The 22,885-nt window shown below is 39.9% G+C and overlaps 2 protein-coding genes across 4 annotated transcripts; both read right to left on the bottom strand.

Annotated features, from left to right (window-relative positions):
* Positions 1-3,925: 3,925 nt before the first annotated feature.
* Positions 3,926-14,769, bottom strand: CTXND2 (cortexin domain containing 2). 3 transcript variants are annotated; one of them, XR_006206001.1, is made up of 3 exons: positions 14,681-14,769; positions 5,027-5,322; positions 3,926-4,098 (listed from the first exon to the last, which is right to left on the bottom strand). XR_006206001.1 is itself a non-coding variant. In XM_042951816.1 (2 exons), exon 2 carries the CDS (start codon positions 5,249-5,251, stop codon positions 5,084-5,086), a length of 168 nt encoding a protein of 55 aa, XP_042807750.1. In that variant the 5' UTR covers positions 5,252-5,322; positions 14,681-14,769; the 3' UTR covers positions 4,696-5,083. The 3 variants fall into 3 exon arrangements, 1 of the variants encoding a protein (XP_042807750.1); XR_006206000.1 differs by having other exon boundaries at positions 3,926-4,094; XM_042951816.1 differs by lacking the exon at positions 3,926-4,098 and having other exon boundaries at positions 4,696-5,322.
* A 5,159-nt stretch (positions 14,770-19,928) lies between these two features.
* LOC122228401 (spindle and kinetochore-associated protein 2-like) lies at positions 19,929-20,282 on the bottom strand. Its single transcript, XM_042953431.1, has one exon. It carries the CDS (start codon positions 20,280-20,282, stop codon positions 19,929-19,931), a length of 354 nt encoding a protein of 117 aa, XP_042809365.1.
* Positions 20,283-22,885: the final 2,603 nt, after the last annotated feature.

The following is a 22,885-nucleotide window of genomic DNA, read 5'->3' as shown; positions in this document are numbered from 1 at the left end:
TTTTGAATGTTGACAACTAATTAAAAAAATATTGGGGATGTCTGGGTGGTTCAGTCAGTTGAGCGTCCAACTCGATATTGGCTCAGATAATGATCCTAGGGTTGGGGGATTGAGCTTGGAGCCTGCTTAAGATTCTCTCTCTCCGTCTCTCTCAGGGTACCTGGATGGCTTAGTTATATGACTGACTCTTGATTTTGGCTCAGGTCATTGTCTTGCAGTTTGTGGGATCAAGTGCTGCACCGGGCTCTGCACTGACAGCATGGGGCCTGCTTGGGATTCTCTCTCTCTCTCTCTCTCTCTCTCTCTCTCTTTCTCTCAAAATAAATAAATAAATAAATAAATAAATATTAAAAGAAAATATATATGTAAAGATTCTCTCTCCCTCTGCCCCTCTCCCCACTCATGCTCTCTCTCTCTCTCTAAAAAAATTTTTTTAAATGTTCTGCTATACTTTTTAAATCAGCAATTCAACTTCTAGGAATTAAACTACATATATTAGAAATTGAATACATTTGAATATTCATACCTTTGATATGATGTAAGTGCTAAATTATCTTCTGGAACATTGTGTGAAATAGCAAAGTATTTAGAAACAAAACAGATTTCCATCAGCTGGTGTTGGTTAAACAAATTATGGCACACTCAAACAATGGAATACTCTTCAACTATGTTTTTTAAAAAAGGAAGCTTTTTGTGCATTGATATGGGGTGATCTTTAAGAAACATTATTAATGCGGAAAGGGAAGGGGAAAATAGTTTCAAATAGAGAGGGAGGCAAACCCATAAGAGACTCTTAAATACAGAGAACAAATGGGATTGATGGAGGGGGGTGGGGAAGAGGGGAAAATGGGTGATGGGCATTGAGGAGGTCACTTGTTGAGATGAGTACTGGGTGTTATATGTGAGCGATGAATCATGGGAATGTGCCCTGAAACCAAGAGCACACTGTATACACTGTATGTTAGCTAACTTGAAAATAAATTATATTAAAAAGCAAAAGAAAGAAAGAAAAGAAAGAAAGAAAGAAAGAAAGAAAGAAAGAAAGAAAGAAAGAAAGTTAGTTTAGGAGTTCACCAGAAAAAAAAAAGAAACATTATTAAATGCTTTTTAAGTTTTTATTTATTTATTTTGAGAGAGAGAGAGCGAGAGCACATGAGCTGGGGAGGAGTAGAGAGAGAGGGAGAGAGAGAATCCCAAGCAGACTCTGCACTGCCAGTGCAGTGCCAGATGTGGGGCTCAAACTCACAAACTGTGAGATCATGACCTGAGCTAAAACCAAGGGTCAGACGCTCAACCAACTGAGCCACCCAGTCGCCCAAGAAACATTATTAAATGAGAAGAGCAGGTGTAGAACATGGTATATAGCATGCTATTATTTGTGTAAATAATCCATTTAAAAATATATTTTCCTTACATATACATAAAAGATTACTGGAAGGATACATAAGAGATTAATACTGGTTTCTGAGAAGAGGGCAAATGGAAGGTGGCAGATAAGAATGGGAGTAAGGGTTTTCACAGTATACTACTTTATACCTTTTGAATTAAAAAAATTTTTAAGTTTATTTATTTTTGAGAGAGAGAGAGAGAGAAAGAGAGAGACAGAGAGAGGGACAGAGAGAAAGAATCCCAAGCAGGCTCTGTACCATTAGCATGGAGCCCATCATGGGGCCTGAACTCACAAACCATAACATCATGACCTGAGTTGAAATCAAGAGTTGGACACTTAACTAACTGAACCACCCAGATGTCCCTATACCTTTTGAATTTTAAAACATGACAATGGATAGTATATTCAAAATTATGACATTAAAAATGAAAAGAAAAGGAACATGCCTGGAGGGACACACACACATACATTAAAAAAAAATACTACCTTAACTTCAATTACCTCTGAATAGAAGGATTAGGAAACAAGGCAGTGTCTAGGAACTTTTTGCATTTTTACCCTTAAGTAATGTTTGAAAAACATTTTTACAATGTGCCTTTTTTACTTTCATAATAATAATTTTAAAACATCAACTCAAAAAAACACATATGGATCCCAACACACACCCACACCCACTTTGTAGATTTTAAACACTTGAAAGGGTCTAGCCAATAAAACTTCACAGACCACTTAGATCTGTAAGCTGCCAGTTAAAGTTGAGTGAAAGGAATGTTTAAGGACATCAGATTAACAGAGATGATATGAATAATAAAACCAGACAGACCCAAATTATGTGGGTTTCAACTCCCTGAGTGTACACGCCAAGGACTATCTAGCCATTGAGACTGGAAATACTCTACTGACCAATGGCTAAGCTGCTTTCTCCCCTGAACAGCATTCACACTGGCTGTGACTTTGCCTTGGGTCACTCTTTTTTTTTTTTTTTTCTTCCACAGATAATTCACTTCTGACTGATGCAATTTTTTCTCATATAGGTTACTGTAGAAAGTCAGGTAATAGTCAAACCTGTGACTCTCTAGTGACTGCATATTGATGCTCTCATCAATCATGTGTTCACCTTGCCTTTTTTTTTTTTTTTTTTAAGGGGTGGGGGAAAGGTTACTATCTGATTTTGATGGGGGAATACATGGTAGCCTTCCAGTACTGACATCAATTGTGTGTGTGTTTTTTTAATTTTTTAATGTTTATTTATTTTTGAGAGAGAGAGAGAGAGAGAGAGAGAGAGAGAATCTGAAGCAGGCTCCGGGCTCTGAGCTGTCAGCACAGAGACTGATATGGGGCTTGAACTCATGAACCAAGAAATCATGACCTGAGCTGAAGTTGGATGCTTAACTGACTGAGCCACCCAGGAGCCCCTAATACTGACATCAATCTTAATCTGCTTCCATTTTACCCTGACCTGCACCTTGTCCTGAATTTCTTTTTATCAAATCAGTGTACAAATCACCTTTCTCTCTCCCTCTCTTGCTCTCTCCCCTTAGTTTATCCAATATAGCACACTCTGTTCTGGTGAAGGCATAGTCTAGTATCTCCATTTCAAAGCTCTGGTTTCCCTGCCTCAATTTTCAAATAACCCTGGGAACTTACTCAGGCCAAGGAGAGGGCAGTTCTGGTTCAAGGAGTCAGAAAACAGAAACAACTATCAAGTCTCTGGTAACAGTGCATGACTGTTTATTTCTCCATACCATTTAGTATTGCTGCTAAAGTCTGGTTCAGCATTGTCCCATGAATACATGTCTTCTCTGAAGGGACTGCATGCTGGTCCAAGTTCCTGCACAAGCCCAAGTGATGCCCCACACTTAGCTTCCAAGGTTATGGCTGTCTTAGTTCACATCCACATGCTAAGTTACTGTTACCTAGAACATTTGGCCAGTATAGACCTAAGAGTTTTCACTATCACTATCTCTATCACTTACTGGGACAGACTCAGACTCAATCCTCTTCAGCAAAACCTGTGTTGAGCATTGATCCATGGCCTAGATGCCCCCTCTCCTTCTAGTGAATTCTCTTATGCGCTTTCCTGCCAGTTGGCGATGGTCTACCAAATTTCCCTAACTTCAGACTTTGGAGAGTACAGATTATAATTTCCTTCCTTCCTTCCTTCCTTCCTTCCTTCCTTCCTTCCTTCCTTCCTTCCTTCCTTCTTTTCCTTTGTTTCTTTCTGAGAGAGCACAAGTGGTAGAGGGAAAGAGAGAATCTTGAGCAGGTTCTTTGGGGCTCCGTCTCACAAACTGTGAAATCATGACCTGAGCTGAAATCAAGAGTCAGACTCTTAACTAACTGAGCCACCCAGGAGTGCCTTTTCTGTTTTCTTTTAAAAGATTCTTGGACTGATCATGATAACTACCACCATCATCGTTGTGTATTACATATGAGTTTCCTGTGATTGCCATAACCAATTACCATAGACTCGTTGGCTTAAAACAACAGGAATTTATTCTCTCACAGTTCTAGAGGCTAGCAATCCAAAATCAAGGTGTTGGCAGGGCTGTGCTCCCTCCAAAGGCTCTGATGAGAATCTTCCCTTGCCTCTTCCAGCTTCTGTTGGTTCCAGCCAAGTGTTCTTTAGTTTGTGGCTGCATGACTCCAATCTCTGCCTCTGTCTTCACAGGGCCTTTTCCTCTGTCTCTCTGTATCTTCTCGTCTGTCTTTTACAAAGGACATTTGTCATTGGACTTAGGGCTCACCCAGCTAATCCAGGAAGAATTCATCTTGAGATTCTTAATTATATCTGCAAAGATCCTTTTGCCAAATATGTAAAAACATTCATAGGTTTCCAGGGGAGGACATGGACGTATCTTTTGGAGGGCCCCTTTCAATCTACTAGATATTATTTTATAAATGAGGAAATGTGGGGTTGAGAAAGATTAAGGGATTCTCTGAAGACAAATTGCTCCCCCTCTACCACACAGCTCTGTCCACTTGAGAAGGGTAGCAAATTTTTTTAAAACCTCACACACTAAAAAGGTCCTGTTAGACTCTTATCAAAGAACAATTGGTTCCTGCTGGCCTTATATTTGCACAACCAGAGGGATCTTCTAGGACCACCTCTAGGAATTCTGGTTTTAGGTGGGCCTTCCAAGCATTATTTTTTTAATTTTTATTTATTTATTTTGAGAGAGAGAGTGTATGAGCAGGGAAGAGGCAGAGAGAGAGGGAGACAGAGAACCCCCAAGCAGGCTCCATGCTATCAGCACAGAACCTGATGTGGGGCTCGAGCCCACAAACACAATATCATGACCCGAGCCAAAATCAAGAGTCAGGCACTCTACCGATAGAGCCACCGAGGTGCCCCAGCATTATTATATTGTATTGCATTACATCAAAAATTATGTCCAACTATCTTAAGGACATTTGATACTGGAGAATTGAAACCCATGGCCTTATTTTAATCAATGAGTTCAACCTGTCTCTGTCCCACTTTGTAACCATTTCCCTGAATAGGAATATAAACTGGCTTGTGTTTCATCCTTTTTATTATTCTCAACTCACCCTCCTGTGCCTATTGTGGAATGCCAGAGTGAGAAGGCTGACACACAGAGAGGGGAACCAATATGAAGTCCAGATCATAAACACCTGTATAGAAGATTTAATATCTCCCCTGAGGAGGAGTCTGTCAGGCTTTTTCATAGTTCAGCTCAGCGACGGTTCTGCTGTTGTGGAGCTGGCCTCATAGGGGTTCTTCACCAACTTGGCACACCGAAAAATCATCACAATTAGGAACAGAAACAGAAGAACAACAAAGGCGATGGCAAAGCCTTTGTCTACATCAATACTGCTGGACAGGCTCGAATCATCCATGGGAACACACACTTCTTTACCCTTGTAGAGCAGTAGCTACCTCCTCAGGGATCTTCAGGTTTGTCATATTCCTAGACAAAAGAGGATAAAACAAGTTGATTGGTTTGTATATGTATGTGTGTGTTTTCTTAATAACATGTCAAAACCAAAGGAGATTTGAAAAAAAAAAAAGCAAGGCTTATTTAAGAAGCACTTATGAAATTGATAAAGTTAGTATGGGTGATGTTCAAAATATATACACATAAAAGCATAAAACCTCTGGAAAAATACTCCAAGGCAAAACATGAGCAAACATGTATAGCTCAGAAATCAACTAGAGCTTCCTTGCCTGGTAAGATCCAGGGAAAGCTACCTTGAACAGCCCAATTCTGTGTTACATCCAAATCTTTCTCTAAGATTTTTTTTTTCTTCCAAATTCTAAGAGTACATATTGTAACTAAATTGTTCTGGAGTCTTAACTTACTGGGTATGAACATAAAATTATTTTATTTTTTCTAATTACTATGTTTAACTGTGCTGTCATTCCCATTGTTTTTATATGTTTCTTTATTTTGAGAGAGAGAGAGAGAGTGTGTGTGTGAGAGAGAGCAGGAGATTGGCAGAAAGAGAGAGGGAGAGAGCTAATCCCAAGCAGGATCTCGTTGACCCACAGAGACTGACGTGGGGCTTGATTCCACGAGCTGTGAGATCATGACCTGACCCACAATCAAGAGTCGGACGTTTAACTGACTGACCCACCCAGGTGCCCCTGTCATTCCCATCTTTTAATGAAAAATGAAGTACATCCCAGAAGGGATCAATTTTGGTTATTAAAACTTAGTCCACTTGGGGCGCCTGGGTGGCTCAGTCGGTTGAGCGGCCGACTTCGGCTCAGGTCATGATTTCGCGGTCCGTGGGTTCGAGCCCCGTGTCAGGCTCTGTGCTGACAGCTCGGAGCCTGGAGCCTGTTTCAGATTCTGTGTCTCCCTCTCTCTGACCCTCCCCTGTTCATGCTCTGTCTCTCTCCGTCTCAAAAATAAATAAACGTTAAAAAAAAATTAAAAAAAAAAAAAAACTTAGTCCACCAAATCAACACTGAAAGGAAGAAAAGCAGAAAACTCCCACTTCCCGATTTCAAAACTCACTGTAAAGTTACCATTATTAAGACAGTGTGGCACTAGCCCAAGGATAGACATATAGTTAGGTGGGATAGATTTGGAAGTCTAGAAATAAACTCATATATCTATTGTCAACCGATTTTTGACAAGGATGCCAACACCATTCAGTGAGGAAAGAAACATTGTGCTGGGACAACGGGACAGCCACATGCAAAAGTATGAAGTTGAACCCTTACTTCACACCATATATAAAAACTACCTCAAAATAGATCAAAGACCTAACTCTGCAAAGCTCTTAAAAGAAAACAAAAGAGTAGATCTTCATAACCTTGGATTTGGCAAAGAATTTTTAGCTATTACATCAAAAGCACAAGCAACAGCAGAGAAAAATAGGTAAGTTGGAATTTGTCAAAATTTAAGACTTTTTCAAGTGTCTGTCAACAGATGAATGGATAAAGATGTGGTGTATATATGTATATAAAATGGGATTTTACTCAGCCACAGAAAGGATGAGACCTCGCTGTTTATGACAACATGGGTGGACCTAGAGGGTATTATTCCAAGTGAAATAAGTCAGACAAAGACAAACAATGTATGATTCGTTATGTGTGGGCTCTAAAAAAAAAAACAAACAAAAAACCCCCAAAAAACAACCTAAAAAACAAAGAATTAAACAAATAAAAAGCAGAAATATATCCATAAATATAGAGAACAAACTAATGGTTACCAGAGGGGAGGGATGTGAGGTATGGGCAAAATGGATGAAGGGGAGTGGGAAGTACAGGCTTCTAATTATGGAATGACTAAGTCATAAGGATAAAAGGGACAACATAGGGAGTATAATCAGTGGTATTGTAATAGCATTTATGGTGACAGGTGGTAGCTATACTTGTGGTTAGCAAAGCACTAGCATATAAATTTGTCAAATCACTAACCGTTGTATACCTGAAATTAATGTAACATTGTAACATTGTGTATCAACTATACTTCAGTTAAAAAAAAGAAAAACATTTGGGGCACCTGGGGAGCTCAGTCACTTGAGCGACCAACTCTTGGTTTTGGCTTGACTCATATCATGCTCTCATGGTTGATGAGATTGAGCCCCAAGTCTGGCTCTGCGCTGACAATGCAGAGCCTGCTGGGGATTCTCTCTCCCTCCCTCTCTGCCCCTCCCCAACTCATGCTCTCTTTCTCTCAAAATAAATAAAGAGATTTGAAAAAAAAATGTTTAAAACTTCTGTTCTTCAAAGGACACTATCAAGAACGTGAAAAGACAACCCAAAGAATGGGTGAAAATATTTGCAAGTCATATATCCGATAAGGGACTTCTATCTAGAATATATAAAGAATTCTTATAACTAAATAAAGGGAATACAAATAACCTAATTAAAAATTGGGCACGGGGGGCTCCTGGGTGGCTTAGTCAGTTAAGTGTCCGACTCTTGATTTCGGGTCAGTTCATGATCTCACAGTTCGTTAGTTTGAGCCCTGTGCTGACAGCACAGAGCCTGCTTGGGATTCTCTCTTTCCCTCTCTCTCTGCCCCTCCCCTGCTTGCACTCTCTCTCTCTCTCTTTCTCCCTCTCTCAAAATAAATAAACTTTTTAAAAAACTGGGCAAAGGATCTGAGTAGACATTTCTCTAAGGGAGTTATACAAATGGCCAATAAGCAGATGAAAAGATGCTGAACATCACTCATCATGGGGAGTTATCAATAAACAGGCATAAAATTGTAGTTAAGCAAGATGAACCAGCTCTAGAGATCTGCTGTACGACATTGTACCAGTAGTAATGATAATGTATCGCACACTAAAATATTTGTTAAGAGGGTAAATCCCGTTATGTGCTCTTACTATGATAAAATGAAAGAAAGAAGTTGGCTGAAGCAGGCTGTAGCAACAGAAAAGAAGGCAGAATTGGGGCACCTGGGTGGCTCAGTCAGTTGAGCGTCCAACTCGGGTCACGATCGCATGATTTGTGAAATGGAGCCCCTCGATGGGGCTGACAGGGTAGAGCCCACTCTGGATTCTCTCTCAGCTCCTACCCTGCAGGCGTGCATGCACTCTGTCTCTCTCTCTGTCTCTCTCTCAAAATAAATAAATAAACTTAAAAAAAAACTTTAAAATAAAAGAAGGCAGAATTGAGATTGATCAAGGAGAATTTTTTTTTTCCTGAGGGCCAGATAATGACCCCATAGATAGGGACCAACCCCGGGCATCATTCGAAAGAGGATCTAGCCTGAAAGGGATTCCTGCTGGAAGGAAGTTACCTTAACAGAAAGTGGTTGGAGGTAGACTTGGATTCAGTGCTGTAAAGCCAGTGGAGGGACATTGATTCTAAGGGATCTGCAGTTAGATAACCCTAGTGAGGGAACTTCTGAGTAACCCATGAGAAGTACATCATAAAGAAAGAACCCTGAACATCCTCCAAGCCTAGAGAGAAAGAAAATGCAAACAGATTTGTTTTGAAAAAAAAAAAAAAATGGTTTAGTGAATCTTTTGGGAACACAGAGAGAATGCTTGTTTCATAAAAGATTAGTTTGGGACAGCTGGGAGCTAAGCAGCTCTGGGAAACAATATCAGTAATTGTCTTCACGATGGGCAGAATTGTACCTTTGGCAGAGAATTGTAAGGAAGTGGTTTTGAGACTGAGGATAAAAGATGGGGCGCCTGGGTGGCTCAGTCTGAGTGTCCAACTCTTGGTTTCTGCTCAGGTCATGATCTCATGGTTATGTGAGTTCAAACCCCACACTGACAGCGTGGAGCCTGCTTGGGATTCTCTCTCTCTTTCTCTCTCTGCCCCTCCCCCACCTCAAAATAAACTTAGAGAAAATGCTTATAAAAAAAAAAGACTGGGGATAAGAGAAAAACTAGTCTGGGGCTCCTCCTGGCAGCTGGAAATGTGGGAAAATTTGTAGATATTTGTATTCCCCTTAATATCTCATGTACATATATATCACATTATTGATTTCCTCACCTTTCTACAGTGCTTTTCAGAGCAGGTCATGTGGAACTCTTGTGTTCCACATTTCAGTAGCTTCTTACTCCCTACATCTATTAATATCCTTTTGGGCCTACTTCCAAAATTATCTCTCAAGTCAACTCCTTCTTCCTTTCTTTCTTTCTTTCTTTCTTTCTTTTCTTTCTTTCTTTCTTTCTCAATTCCCTTTATTCCCATGGTCATCACTGTACTCTAGGTCATCAAATACCAGACTCCTGCAAATACTCTCAGAATTCCTGAAAATACTTGTGTTCCCTTCCAAACCACAAAGTGGTCTTTAATAAATGGAAATCCATCAGTCTTCTGATTAAAATCTGTCACCAGCTGCCTACAGTCTTCAAACTTTTTAATGGGGTTCCAAGGCTCTCCATAATTTGATCTAACCTTGTTTCTTGCCACTCTCTCCTTCATACTTTGTGACCCAGAAATGCTGGACTTCTCACAGTTCCGTGACTTTTGAATGATCCTCCTTTGCCTCTAAGCCTTGTCATTAATATTCTCTTTGTATTATTTCCATCCTTCTATATTCAACTTTTAGGCTTTAGATTAAATGTTAATTTTCCAGGGAGATATTCTAGTAATATTCACTATGGTTTACTACGATTACTTCAGAGTCTGTCTTCTGTGACAAAATAGTAATCCGACCTGAAAGTAGGATTTGTTTGTTTTTTATACTAAAAGTTTGGGATATATTGGCTATTCAATAAATATCTGTTCAATGAGTGGATGTAGCACTACACTCTGCTAAAGTGGGCATGTAAAAAATGCTGAACAAATGAATGACTTTGAGAACGTGGCATTGAGTTAAGACAGGAAAAGACTATTGGTGATCTCAAAGAAAATAGTGTCAGCAGAGTGGTAAAGAAGTAATCCAGCCTTCGGTGGATTAAGCAGGAAAGGGCAGTGAGGAAATGAAGACACTAAGATTTTACATCATTTATGAGGAGTTCAACTGGGAAAGAAAGAAGAGAAGTAGAATAGCTAAAAGCCTACTGCAGAATCAGGCAAAGGATTCCTTTTCAAAGACGGAATGAAAAGGTATCAGGTAGGATGCATTTGGTTGCAAGTGACAAAAAGTTCACGTGAGTGATATTAAACAATACATGGAATTTATTAACTTATGAGGCTGAAGTCCAGAGTAAAGTTAACTTTAGTTATGGTTGGATCCAGAGATTCAAGGTGTTACCAGGGTTCTGCCTTGATATGTCTATTATATTTCACAGTCCCACCTTTCTTCTATGTTGAGTTTATACACAGGCTGATTTCCTATAGTAGAAAGAATGGCCCCAATAAATCCAGACCTCTTATATTCCCTCTTCACATTCCCTCTTCCTCCCCAAGTCCAGAGGAAGAAAGAATACTTTTATATCACTCAAGATTCTTTGTTGCAAGCAACAGAAACAATGTCCCTCACCTGAGCAAAAAAAAGTATTTATTGCAAGGAAGAGGCTAGTCAGCTTCCAGAATGAAGTAGAATTGGTCTTATAAAATAGGCAGAAATCAGGGGCGCCTGGGTGGCTCAGTCGGTGTCCGACTTTGGCTCAGGTCATGATCTCACAGTCTGTGAGTTCGAGCCCTGCGTCGGGCTCTATGCTGACAGTTCAGAGCCTGGAGCCTGCTTCTGATTCTGTGTCTCCCTCTCTCTCTGCCCCTCCCCCATTCATGCTCTGTCTCTCTCTGTGTCAGCAATAAATAAACATAAAAATTAAAAAAAAAAAAACAGGCAGAAACGAAGGGAGACGAGGCATTGGGAACCAACCACAGTCATGTTCAGCACAGGAGAAGTCTGGTTAGGGCACTGCTGGCACTGGATGATTTTGTTGGGCACCGCGGCTACCATCATTGGATACGCCCACTTCTGCCCTGCCTGAATTATAAATTGTGTCATCTTTGTGTCACTCAACATTCCAGTCCCTGGCGCCTATGCAAGGATGACACACAAATTCATGAAGACTTCCATCCCCCCCCCTTTTTTCTTTTCCTTTATTTGAGAGAGAGGGAGAGAGAGAGAGAGACAGAGAGAGAGACAGAGAGAGAGAACGTGTGAGTGGGGAGAGGGGAAGTAGGAGAGAAGGAGGGAATGTTAAACAGGCTCCACGCTCAGCATGGAGCCCGACATGGGGCTTGATCCCACCACCCTGGGATCATGACCTGAGCTGAAATCAAGAGTTGAATACTCAACTGACTAAGCCACCCAGGGAATGCCCTGAAGCATTCCATATTTTTAAGTAACTGGAATTTAAATAAAAACTTGGGAGGAAAAACAATCATAATGAGTCTTGAAAGTCAACATAAAGAATTCGAATTTTCTTTTCCAGGCATGGGGGAACCATTGAAGGATTTAGAACAGATAAGTGAGAGCAGGGGCCATATCTTACTGTACCTCCCACTGACCCTAACTGGAATGTAAGCTCTAAGCCTTAGTCTGTGTCCCATTAGTGACATAGCTTCAGTGCCTATGGCAGGGCTGGCACATTGTAGCTGTTTAGTATACCTACATAAATGAATTAGTATCTGTATCAGTGCCGGGAATATTGGGCATATACAATTCATGCTTGTTGAAGGAAGGAAGGTAAATCATCAAAGCCATGCTCTAAAAAGATAGCTGGCAACAATATATAAAAGATATTGGAGACAGCAAACAGACACCATAGGTTGGAAAACAATTAGAAGGAGTTGTAACAGTCTTTTTTTTTTTTTAATTTTTTTTTAACGTTTATTTATTTTTTGAGACAGAGAGAGACAGAGCATGAACAGGGGAGGGTCAGAGACAGAGGGAGACACAGAATCTGAAACAGGCTCCAGGCTCTGAGCTGTCAGCACAGAGCCTGACGCGGGGCTCGAACTCACAGACCGCGAGATCATTACCTGAGCCAAAGTCGGCCGCTTAACTGACTGAGCCACCCAGGCACCCCAGGAGTTGTAACAGTCTTAGCAAGAGGCAAGAAAAGTATAAACTAGGATAATATAGTAACAAAAAGGAAGGAATGGATGAGAAAGGATTTGACATGACTTATACATTAGATGAACATATGGGAGGAAGAAGTGATAAAGATGACCTGGGGTTTGACTTTGGATGGCTGAAAGAAAAATGCTGCCATTAATAGAACAATTTATTTTAGGAATTAGCAGATATTCAAAGGGAATATGATGAGTTCAGTTTGGAGTAGGTTGAATTTAAAGGCACTGGTGTGATATGCTCAAGAGGCAGAAATGTGGGACTGAAGTTTAGGAGTAAAGAAGAGCAAGATCTTTAGAGCTGAGTCACCCAGATGCAGGGTAGTTGAAATCATAGAAGTAGATGAGATGGCCAAAGGAGAATTTGAAACAAGGGAATGTCTGCTTCTACGGTGGAGGAAAGAGAGCTAGAAACCACAGATGGAATAGTTATAGTAGGAACACCTGAAGAATGGAGAGTCATGAAATTGAAGCGATGAGATAATTCAAGGAGGTGTGTTACCAAGAGCCTCAAATATTGCAGAGGGATGGAAAACGTTCAGCATTTGGAAATTGGAAAACATAAAATCATCTCTGATTTTCCTCCTTATCTCATTGAATCTGAATTTCTGAGCTTTTTTTATTTTTGTTTTTTTCAATGTTTATTTATTTTGGGAGAGAGAGAGAGACACACAGAATCTGAAGCAGGCTCCAGGCTCTGAGCTGTCAGCACAGAGCCCGATGGGGAGCTCAAACTCATGAACCGTGAGATCATGACCTGAGCCAAAGTCAGACGCTCAACCGACTGAGCCACCCAGGCGCCCCTTGAATTTCTGAACTTTGAATCAAAGGTCTCTAGTTCACTTATTCAAACTTCTCACTCACAGATGCTAAATTCCAATAAGCTAATTTTGATCCTGTTAGGCTGATACCTTTCCTCCCTCCACCTCAAAAAGTAAAATACAGGGGCACCTGGGTGGCTCAGTCAGTTAAGCAGCCGACTTTGGCTCAGGTCATGATATCGCGGTTCGTGAGTTCGAGCCCCGCGTCAGGCTCTGTGCTGACAGCTCAGAGCCTGGAGCCTGTTTCAGATTCTGTATCTCCCTCTCTCTGACCCTCCCCTGTTCATGCCCTGTCTCTCCCTGTCTCAAAAATAAATTAAAAAAAAAAGTTAAAAAAATTAAAAAAAAAGTAAAATACATTCTTATTAAAAAAGGAAAAGGAAAGAAAAAGGCTGATGTTGTTTTGGTTCCAAGTATGCCATGCATGCTCTTGGCTCTTATTTTCATATTCAGGGATCATATCTAGGTTTTATAAGGCCTGAAGTTTATACAAGTTGGACGTTTCTCTTTAAAAAAAAAAAAAGCAAGATTTTGAATACAAAATTATGTAAAAAGTTTTTTAGAATGCAAAAAAAAAAAAATCACAAATTATTGCAGCCTTGGATATTCAGTTTCCTTTCCTCTAAGACCTCTTAGGCAGGGGTGCCTGGGTGGGTTGAGCATCAGACTTTTGATTTCAGCTCAGGTCGTGATCCCAATATTGTGGAATTGAGCCCTGTGTCAAGCTCTGTACTGAGCATGGGTCCTGCTTGAGATTCTCTCTCTATCCCTCTGCCCATTTCTCCAGCTTGTGGATGCTCCTCTCTCTTGAAAAGAAAAAGATAAATTCTTTAAGACCTTTTAGGTAAAGTCACTTTTCTTGGCAGATAAATCCAAAACCTTTTTTCCATGTCCTAGAATTTTTAAAGTGGTTCTTAAGGTTCCTGTTTTATTTGAGATGAGCAGCAGAAATGCTCAGGACTAGAATAGGGAAAAGGAGATAGGGCAGGAATCTATCGGTTTATGTAAAGTTTGGTACTGCTAAAGTAGGACACACAACAACAGCAGTTACAAATCTGTATCGGATGTTAGTTCCACTTTCACTTGATACTTCCCCGAAAGATTAATCCCTTCTTCCTTTCCTATGTTGCCTTCTCAAATCACTTCATTTCCCCCATCTGTTGCCCTGTATTTCTTAAAGATAAATATACAAAAACCAAAACAAGACGACAACAAAAACAACCTAAAAAGACCCAGCTTTTCTGTCCGGGCCATAAGTTTACTCTAAAGGGAGAGGTGATGATGAAGAAATACAATAATGACGCTCTCCTACTATAATCCCTAAAATCAAAGACATCCTCTAGACAATAGGACCCACAGGGGTTCCCCAAGCTTGTTTCAAAACAACACTGTACCTTGTAAAGTTTCACTTTTGCATAAAAGCCCTTTACTTTTCCCTCAGTCATTTCCCTAGTACTTCCCAAGTTTGCGGAGAAGCTCTACAAAACTCAGAAGGATTGTTGTAATTATTCCCATAAAAACTTCACTAGAAAGACAATACAGATAGTTATTTACCTCTTGAGAGAGTGATAGCCAAGGCTGGCTGTTGGCAGGGCAGTCTCTTCTTGCTCAAGCACATCTCTTGGCAGCCTCTCCCCTTTTTATCAACGCCCTCTTGCGAAAGGAGAGTGATTGGTAGCTCTGTCCCTTCCCCACTCCCACGCTGAACTCAGAAGCTTCATGAATAGTTCAACTAAAACATGATCAAGTTTCAGACACTCCCATAGTGAGTGAGAAAATGATCCACTAGATTAAATTGGAGCCCAGTTCAGTAGAAGAATATTTCCACAACTCTCCAAGGGCTGGGGCAGCCAAGGTTAATAGCTCAAGTAATACCTTGTAAGTGGATCACATGGGTGGTAGAAGATGGGTCAGGAGCCAGCTTTTTGGTCTCTGCAACGGTTCTCTGGATTAACGGTGACATGTGGGACATTGTTAGAAATGCAAATTCTTGGACCCTCATCCATGCCTTAATGAATCAGAAACTTTAACCAGCCCTTCTAGGGGGACTGTAATGTATGCTCAAGTTTGGGAACTATTTACCAACAAGATCAGTTGAAACTCAAAAATTTGCTTTTTCTCAAAAAGAATTTACTTAGAACATTTGAATCAGAAAAGTCTAAACTATTTTACTTAGTATTAGGTATTACATGTGTTCATATATAGCGAAATTTACTATTTCCTCTAAGGTTTTATTTGGTTCATCAAAAAACTTTTAGGGGTGCCTGGGTGGCTCAGTCGGTTAAGACTCTAACTCTTGGTTTCAGCTCAGATCATGATCTCCTGGTACCTGCGTGGGGCTCGGCGTGACAGAGCAGAGCCTGCTTGGGATTCTCCGTCTCCCTGTGTCTCTGCCCCTCCCCAACTTGTGCTGTCTCGGTCTCTCTCTCTCAAAAACAACAACAACAAACAAACAAACAAAAAAACGTTTATAGGGTGTATGTATGTGTGTGCATGCACGCTCCCGTGCAAACTTGTCTATCTGTATTTACATATGCTTATAAATATACAGAATATTTCTGGAGAGAATTATTCTGGGGCTTCAAGATGAGAAATTGGGTGGTTTATATTGTACCATGTACATATTATCTACTCAAAAAATTGTTTTGAGTATTAGATAAATTTTCAAAATATTATCAACCTTTAGAAAAGTAACTCTTCTGGAAGAGGTGCTATATTTAATAAATTTTACTGAATCCCAATAATGTGTCACTCATTTGCTAGATGCTGGGGACAGAATGGAGAATGAGGTATGGTCCCAGCTCTCACTTTTATTTTTCCAAATAATATGTAGCAATTTAAATTCTAAATGTAGCAATTAAAAATATTTTCAGTTTCCAAATTCTAAATGTAGCAATTTAAAAATATTTGGTGGGGGGAATCTGGGTGGTTTAGTCGGTTCAGAGTCAGACTTTAGCTCAGGTCACCATCTCAAAATTTGTGAGTTCGAGTCCCGCATCAGGCTCTGTGCTGACAGCTCAGAGCTGGGAGCCTGCTTTGGATTCTTTGTCTCCCTCTCTCTCTCTGTCCTTCTCCCACTTGCACTCTTGTCTCTCTCTCTCTCTCTCAAAAATAAATAAACATTTAAAAATATTATTGAAGAAAATAATCTGTCACTAATTCTTGGAGGAAAATAAAATAAAATAATTTTCTGTTTCCAAATTTCTCTTGCCCCTGACCATACAATCACAAATTGTGTGGGAGAGGTGTTTTCAGGGTAGGAAAAACTAAAGTCTGAAACAAAACCAGGCTTTGCTGCTCATTATGATAGCTACCATTGTTTAGTGATGGACCTTAAAACAAAATTGCTGCATATTTCTGTTTTTTTTATAATTATAGATGTCCTTCAAACATTACAGAAATATGTACCAAAAGATAGAAATCTCCTATTAATCCTATGCTCCAGAGACAAACTATTAATAGTTCGGTGGATTTTTCCAGCTTTAATTTCTATATTTATTATAATTATTATCATTTACAAGATAATGTTCATTTTATGCTTTTTTCCCCATTTAATAATATACCTTGGACATCTTTCTATTTTAATACATTTAGATCAACTTAATTCATTTTAATGGCTGCTAAGTATGTAGGTACTCCATTACATACATATCCCTGATTTTTTTTCACTATTAGTGGGCATTTGGGTTGTTTCAGATTTCTTTTTTTTTTAATTATTTTTACACTTATTTATTTTTGAGAGACAGAGCACAAGTGGGGGAGGGGCAGAGAGAGAGGGAGACAGAATTCAAAGCAGGTTCCAGGTTCTGAGCTGTCAGCACAGAGCCCGGCAAGGGGCTCAAACTCACAAACCGTGAGATCATGACCTGAGCCAAAGTCGGTTGCTCAACCAACTGAGCCACCCAGGAGCCCCTCAAATTTCTTAGCAACATTACAATGGGTATCCTTGCACATATTTTTCTGAGCACTTGTGGAAATGTTTTTGTGAGATAAATTCCTCAAAATGGTAAAAATATAAATGCTAGGTTGTAGGATATAAATATTTAGAATACTAACAGGTATTGCCAAGTCACACACTAGAAAGGTTATTGTAATATACAAAATAGGTATGAAAGTGTTTATTTTTCCAGTGTCACCAATATAGGTTACTTTCAATCTTTGAAATATTCGTCCAGCTAACAGGCAAAAACAACATCTCAGTTTTTAAAAACTTGCATTTCTCTGGGGCGCCTGGATGGCTCAGTCAGTTAAGCATTTGACTTTGGCTCAGGTCATGATCTCGTGGTTTGTGGGTTTGAGCCCTGTGTTGGGGTCTGCACTGACAGCTCAGAGCCTGGAGCCTGCTTTGGATTCTGTGTCTCCCTTTCTCTCTGCCCTTCCCCTGCTTGTCCTCTCATTCTCTCTCACTCAGAAATAAAACAACAACAATAAAACAAAAACATAAAAAAAAAACCCTTGCAGTTCCCTCATTAGAATGGTATTTGAATTTTTGTTTGTACATCACTTTCAGATATCCTGTACCTATCCTTTCTCTTCTTGTCATTGGGCTATTCCTCTCTTATTCATTGATTTAAAGGTTATATATATACATATACACACACATACTGACAATATATTTTTACTTTTGTGATATATGTTCTCAGTTTCTGTCCTTTGACACTCCCACTCCCTCACATTTGAAGGTGCTATCAACATCAGCTTCCAGAATTTAACCTCTCTGCTCAGCCCCATAACCTCTCCTAGCTTCTCTTGTTTCCCTGACCAGTCTCACCTCCTTCTGCAGCTCTAGAATCTCCCACCCCCAAGATACTGACCTAATTTGTCAACCTGTTCTCTAATCCTGGGTAAATTCCTCAGTTTGCTTCTGATATTGGCAGACCAAGTAGTAACATTGCTCTGTAGTTTCATGAACATTTATGCCTTCTGACTTTAGGGTCTCAGAGAAGTAGAACATCATTTTATGTATACATTCTTAGTCATACACTTCCCCAAATTACCCACAGCTCTGTAGCTAGAACCAACAGCATTTCTACCTTTTGTTCTCAGCAGAAGTTTGACCTATTAACTCTTTGAGCATCAAAGCCACTGCGTATGAGTCTTTCTTCCTCTCTTTCTTCCACTTCAAAATGTTTACACATTTTCAGGAAAATGTGCCTTGGTTTTTTGAGAGTAATATGTCCATATGTGGCCTAACCTATCTGCTGGTCTCCTCCAGCACCAGGTCTTACTTGTTTTCTCAGGCATATATATTTTCTTCATCTTTAATTTGCAACGCTTTTCACAAGCTCAGTCTGTAGACATACTTTTCTATTTGTACTCTACGTACCCATCCCAGCTACCATCTGATTACTTTGCCTTCGTTGCCTTTCTTTCTTTCTTTCTTTCTTTCTTTCTTCTTTCTTTCTTTCTTTCTTTCTTTCTCTTTTCTCTTTCTTTCTTTTCTTTCTTTCTCTTTCCTTCTTTCCACCCTTCCTTCCTTCTTTCCTTCCTTCCTTCCTTCCTCCCTTCCTTCAAGTTTTTATTTATTTGGAGAGATGGAGAGAGTGTGCACACGCATAGAGGAGGGGCAGAGAGAGAGGGAGAGAGAGAGAGAGAATCCCAAATAGGTTCAATACAGTCAGCACAGAGTCCAGAGCCCAGAGTGGGGCTGGAACCCACGAACCGTGAGATCATGACCTGAGCCAAAATCAAGAGTTGGATGCTTAACCAACTGAGCCACCCAGGTGCCCCTTCATTGCCATATTTCTTAGTGTTTTTTTTTTAAATGTTTATTTTTGAGAAAGTGTGAGTGGAAGAAGGGCAGAGAGAGAGGGAGACAGAGGATTAGAAACAGGCTCTGTGCTGACAGCAGCTTGGACTCACAAATGGTGAGACCATGACATGAGCCCAAGTCAGATGCCCAATCGACTGAGTCACGAGGTGCCCCCATATTTCTTGAAAAGGTGTTGTATGCCAGCTATCTGACTACGTTTACTCACTTTCTGTACACTCTCAGTCACTCAACTATGGTTTCTGCTGCATCTACTCTCCTTAGATTTGCTCCTCCTCATCTCTGAACACGTGATGCTATTGCCCAAAATCTTTTATCTCGAAATTCCTTTTGCTTCCATTGCTTCTTCCAGATTGCCTCTTCCTTCTTCCATCATCTGAAACAGGCATTTCTCTCTTTCTTTCTTTTTTTTCTTTCTATCCTTTAATTTCCAAAGCATGGTCATTCACGTTTGACTGCATAAATGGTGCATAAATATTCTCTTACAGTAGGCCAGGACATTTATGGTATCCCAATTATACAAAAACAGATGCAAAATAGTGTTAAACTTCCTTGTCTGAAATTATAAGACTAAGTGGGTGTGCATATATTTTTCAAATTTTTTAATGTTTACTTATTTTTGACAAAGAAAGACAGAGCATGAATGGGGGGGAGGGGAAGGGCGCAGAGAGACAGGGAGACATAGAATCCAAAGCAGGCTCCAGGCTCTGAGCTGTCAGCACAGAGCCTGACGTGGGGCTCAAACTCACGGACCATGAGATCATGACCTGAGCCGAAGTTGGATGCTTAACTGACTGAGCCACCCAGGTGCCCTTTATTCCCATCCCATCCTTTCAGCTGAACTTTATTGATTACTCTTTGGCCTCCTTATGTTTCCCTATCTTGTGAAAGGCATCAATTATCCAGTCAGTCAAGCCAAATCTCCTTCCCATCCCCCTACCTCTAGTCATCAAGTGCTGAAAAGACATCTTCCTAAAATTTTCTGGAATGGATCTCTTCTCCATGAGAGTTCTCTTTGGCAAGTCCATTTCTTCATAACTCTGACATGTGAGATTTTAATTGCTCTGCCACAGTTTTCTCTTTAGTCCACAGTGACAGCTCCAAGTCTGTTTGCTTTTGTATTATGGTCGTAGTCTTAAGGACAGTGGCACAAACACAGCTCTTAGTCTCTTTCTGCCCAACAGCTAATGGCTTAAAGCATGCATGCAAAGTTTGATACTGAGACTTTATTGCTAATGATTCCATTAAGAGTGTAACTGGATTTTTCTTGCTTGCTGACTCAGAATGATTAGTCTTGATTTCATATTCTGGTCTGTACTGAATGTAATCTGGATCAGAGTTAGCTTTCTGGAACATCAGTTTCATCTTGTTGACCTCTGCCTCCATCTTGAATAGTTGACATTCCTCAGACTGAAACAGGCATTTCTTGAGGCATTTTTTTGTGTCCTTTTGCCTCTCTCTTTTAACTAAGGTGCTAGCATTCTATGAAACCACAGTGTCTTGCAGTTGGTGAAGTTTACATCTAGGTCCCAACCTCTCTTTTGGGCAGATGCCCTATGATTTCATATGCTTAATAAGCATTTTTACCTGGCTGTCCTACCAACCAATCCAACAAATAAATATGAACAGAACAAACCTGAACTTCCAGTTAGCCCCTATCTCTGTTATTGATATTATCCCAAATCCTTCTTTTGACGTCACAGCTTCCTTTCATTCCATTCACGTACAGTTCCATGGCAACCCTTTTTGATTATTTGTCAAAACGGTACTTGTGGCAATCATTGTCTTTTCAGTTTCATTGACCTGTGTCAGAACCTTGTAATTGCTGTCCTGGGTTTCTGCAGTAGCTACTTACCTAAGTGGATTTTCTGCCTGCAGTCTTCACCCCCCCCCCCCCCAAAAAAAAACCTGGATCAGTGTTCCTTAAAATTTTAACCTCCAGGAGCAGGGTTTCTGGATGAAAGATGAATGTTTAAAAACACATAAATATGTCCTATGCAACATTTGGAACATACTTTTACCAAAAAAAGTCACTTGTGTGGCATCTGGGTGGCTCAGTCAGTTAAGCATCGGACTTTGGCTCAGGTCATGATTTTGTGAGTTTGAGCCCCGCATGGAGCTCTGTGCTGACAGCTCGGAGCCTGGAGCCTGCTTTGGATTCTGTGTCTCCCTCGCTCTCTGCCCCTCTCCTGCTCCCACTCTGTCTCTCTTCTCTCTCTCAAAAATAAATAAAGTTAAAAAAAATTTTTTTAAGTCATTTGTCATTTATCTGAAGTTTAAATTGACTAGGCAACCTGTATTTTTATTTGCTAAATCTGTTAACTATATCTGGAGACACTAAAACTGGTGCATCCGCAGATCACCATTTTAAATAATTAAAAAAACTGCCTTGCCATCATTATCAAGGTAACAAAACAACTTGTAATAGGTAAAAAATTAATAGTAGCAATAGTAACTTTAATATTGGTAAGCTGAAAACATGTGCAATAGGTCATTTTTTAAACAAATTTTTAACAGTGTTGATTTTTGAGAGAGAAAAAGAGAGAGCATGTGTACAAGCATGCGAGCATGAGCAGGGAGAGGCAGAGAGAGAGGGAGACACAGGATCCAAAGCGAGTTCTGGGCTCTGAGCTGTCAGCACAGAGCCCGATGTGGGGCCTGAACTTGTGAACTGTGAGGTCATGACCTGAGCCAAAGTCAGACACCTAACCAACAGAGCCACCCAGGTGCCCCAGTTATTTCTTAATCAACTTCTTAATTTTCATTTCTACTAGAATTAGAAAATCTGAACTCACAGTGGGTTGTCAGATATTGCAATGAGTGGGGCTATCATCAGGTCATTCTGAATGAATGGTTTTTTACCTAACATGGACTTTGTATGATGTAGAGTTTCTTTTTAATTTTTTTAATGTTCATTCATTTTGAGAGAGAAAGAGAGCCAGACAGAGCATGAGTGGGGGAGTGGTCAAGAGAGAGGAAGACACAGAATCCAAAGCAGGCTCTAGGATCTGAGGTGTCAGCACAGAGCCCAAAGTGGGGTTCAAAGTCAGGAACCGTGAGATCATGACCTGAGCCAGTTGGTTGCTTAACCAAGGTGCCCTGATGTAGGGTTTCTAACTGAAGGGCATGTGTAGAAGGGCATACAGCATACAGCAACCTCAAAAGTGGAATGTTTCAATTTGGGAGAGAGCAGGAGTTGTATTTAGTTGTATGGGTTACATTCAGCTTTGAAAAGTTTTTCTCCCCCCATTCAGTTGTGACATTTTGATGTGGTTAAAACATGTTCAATAATGTGTCATTCATTTTTTTTTTCTCCAGTGAAGAAATAAAATTATCATATATTGGGAAATCATAAACTCTTGGTCAAGGCATTTGCACAACTGTCTGGTTTTCTTACAAAATCCTGATACTTAGTTCTTAAGATTAAAAGTCATGGCATTTTTAACTTGAAGTCATAAATTCAAGTTAGTGAAAATACTGAAAACGGTGCTCAGATAAATCTACTTGGAAAAAATGCTTTTTGTTAGTATTATCTGTATAGTAGAAAAGGGATATTCTACTCCAGCCCTTGTGACAGCATCTTCGCCATTACTTGCCCCTTTCTTTACTGCAGAAAAAAGTCTTCTAACATTTACCCATTTCTTTTCAAAGATTATGCTCACTGGATGCTATTTTACTATATTTACAGTTTTTACTAATTTGTTCTATACTTAAGCAGGCTCAGGAGAACTACTCCTTGGCTACCAACTGTTCCCTGAATAAAACAGAAAGTGGACTGACATTTTCTTTTTTGTAGAAATAATGGCCTTCCCTCACCCAAGGCTACAACTCTATCAGTGTTGATCCCAGGATATTTTTTCAGACTTTCTCACACCTCACAAAATAATTCTTTTTATTTTATTTTATTTTATTTTATTTTATTTTATTTTATTTTATTTTATTTATTTACTATTTTAATGTCTATTTATTTTTGAGAGAGACAGAGACAG

This window comes from Panthera leo, chromosome C1 (genome assembly GCF_018350215.1).
Source record: "Panthera leo isolate Ple1 chromosome C1, P.leo_Ple1_pat1.1, whole genome shotgun sequence".
Classification (NCBI taxonomy): Eukaryota; Metazoa; Chordata; class Mammalia; order Carnivora; family Felidae; genus Panthera; species Panthera leo.
Note: the sequence above shows the minus strand (reverse complement) of the source record. Positions and strands in the feature narration are given on the sequence as shown.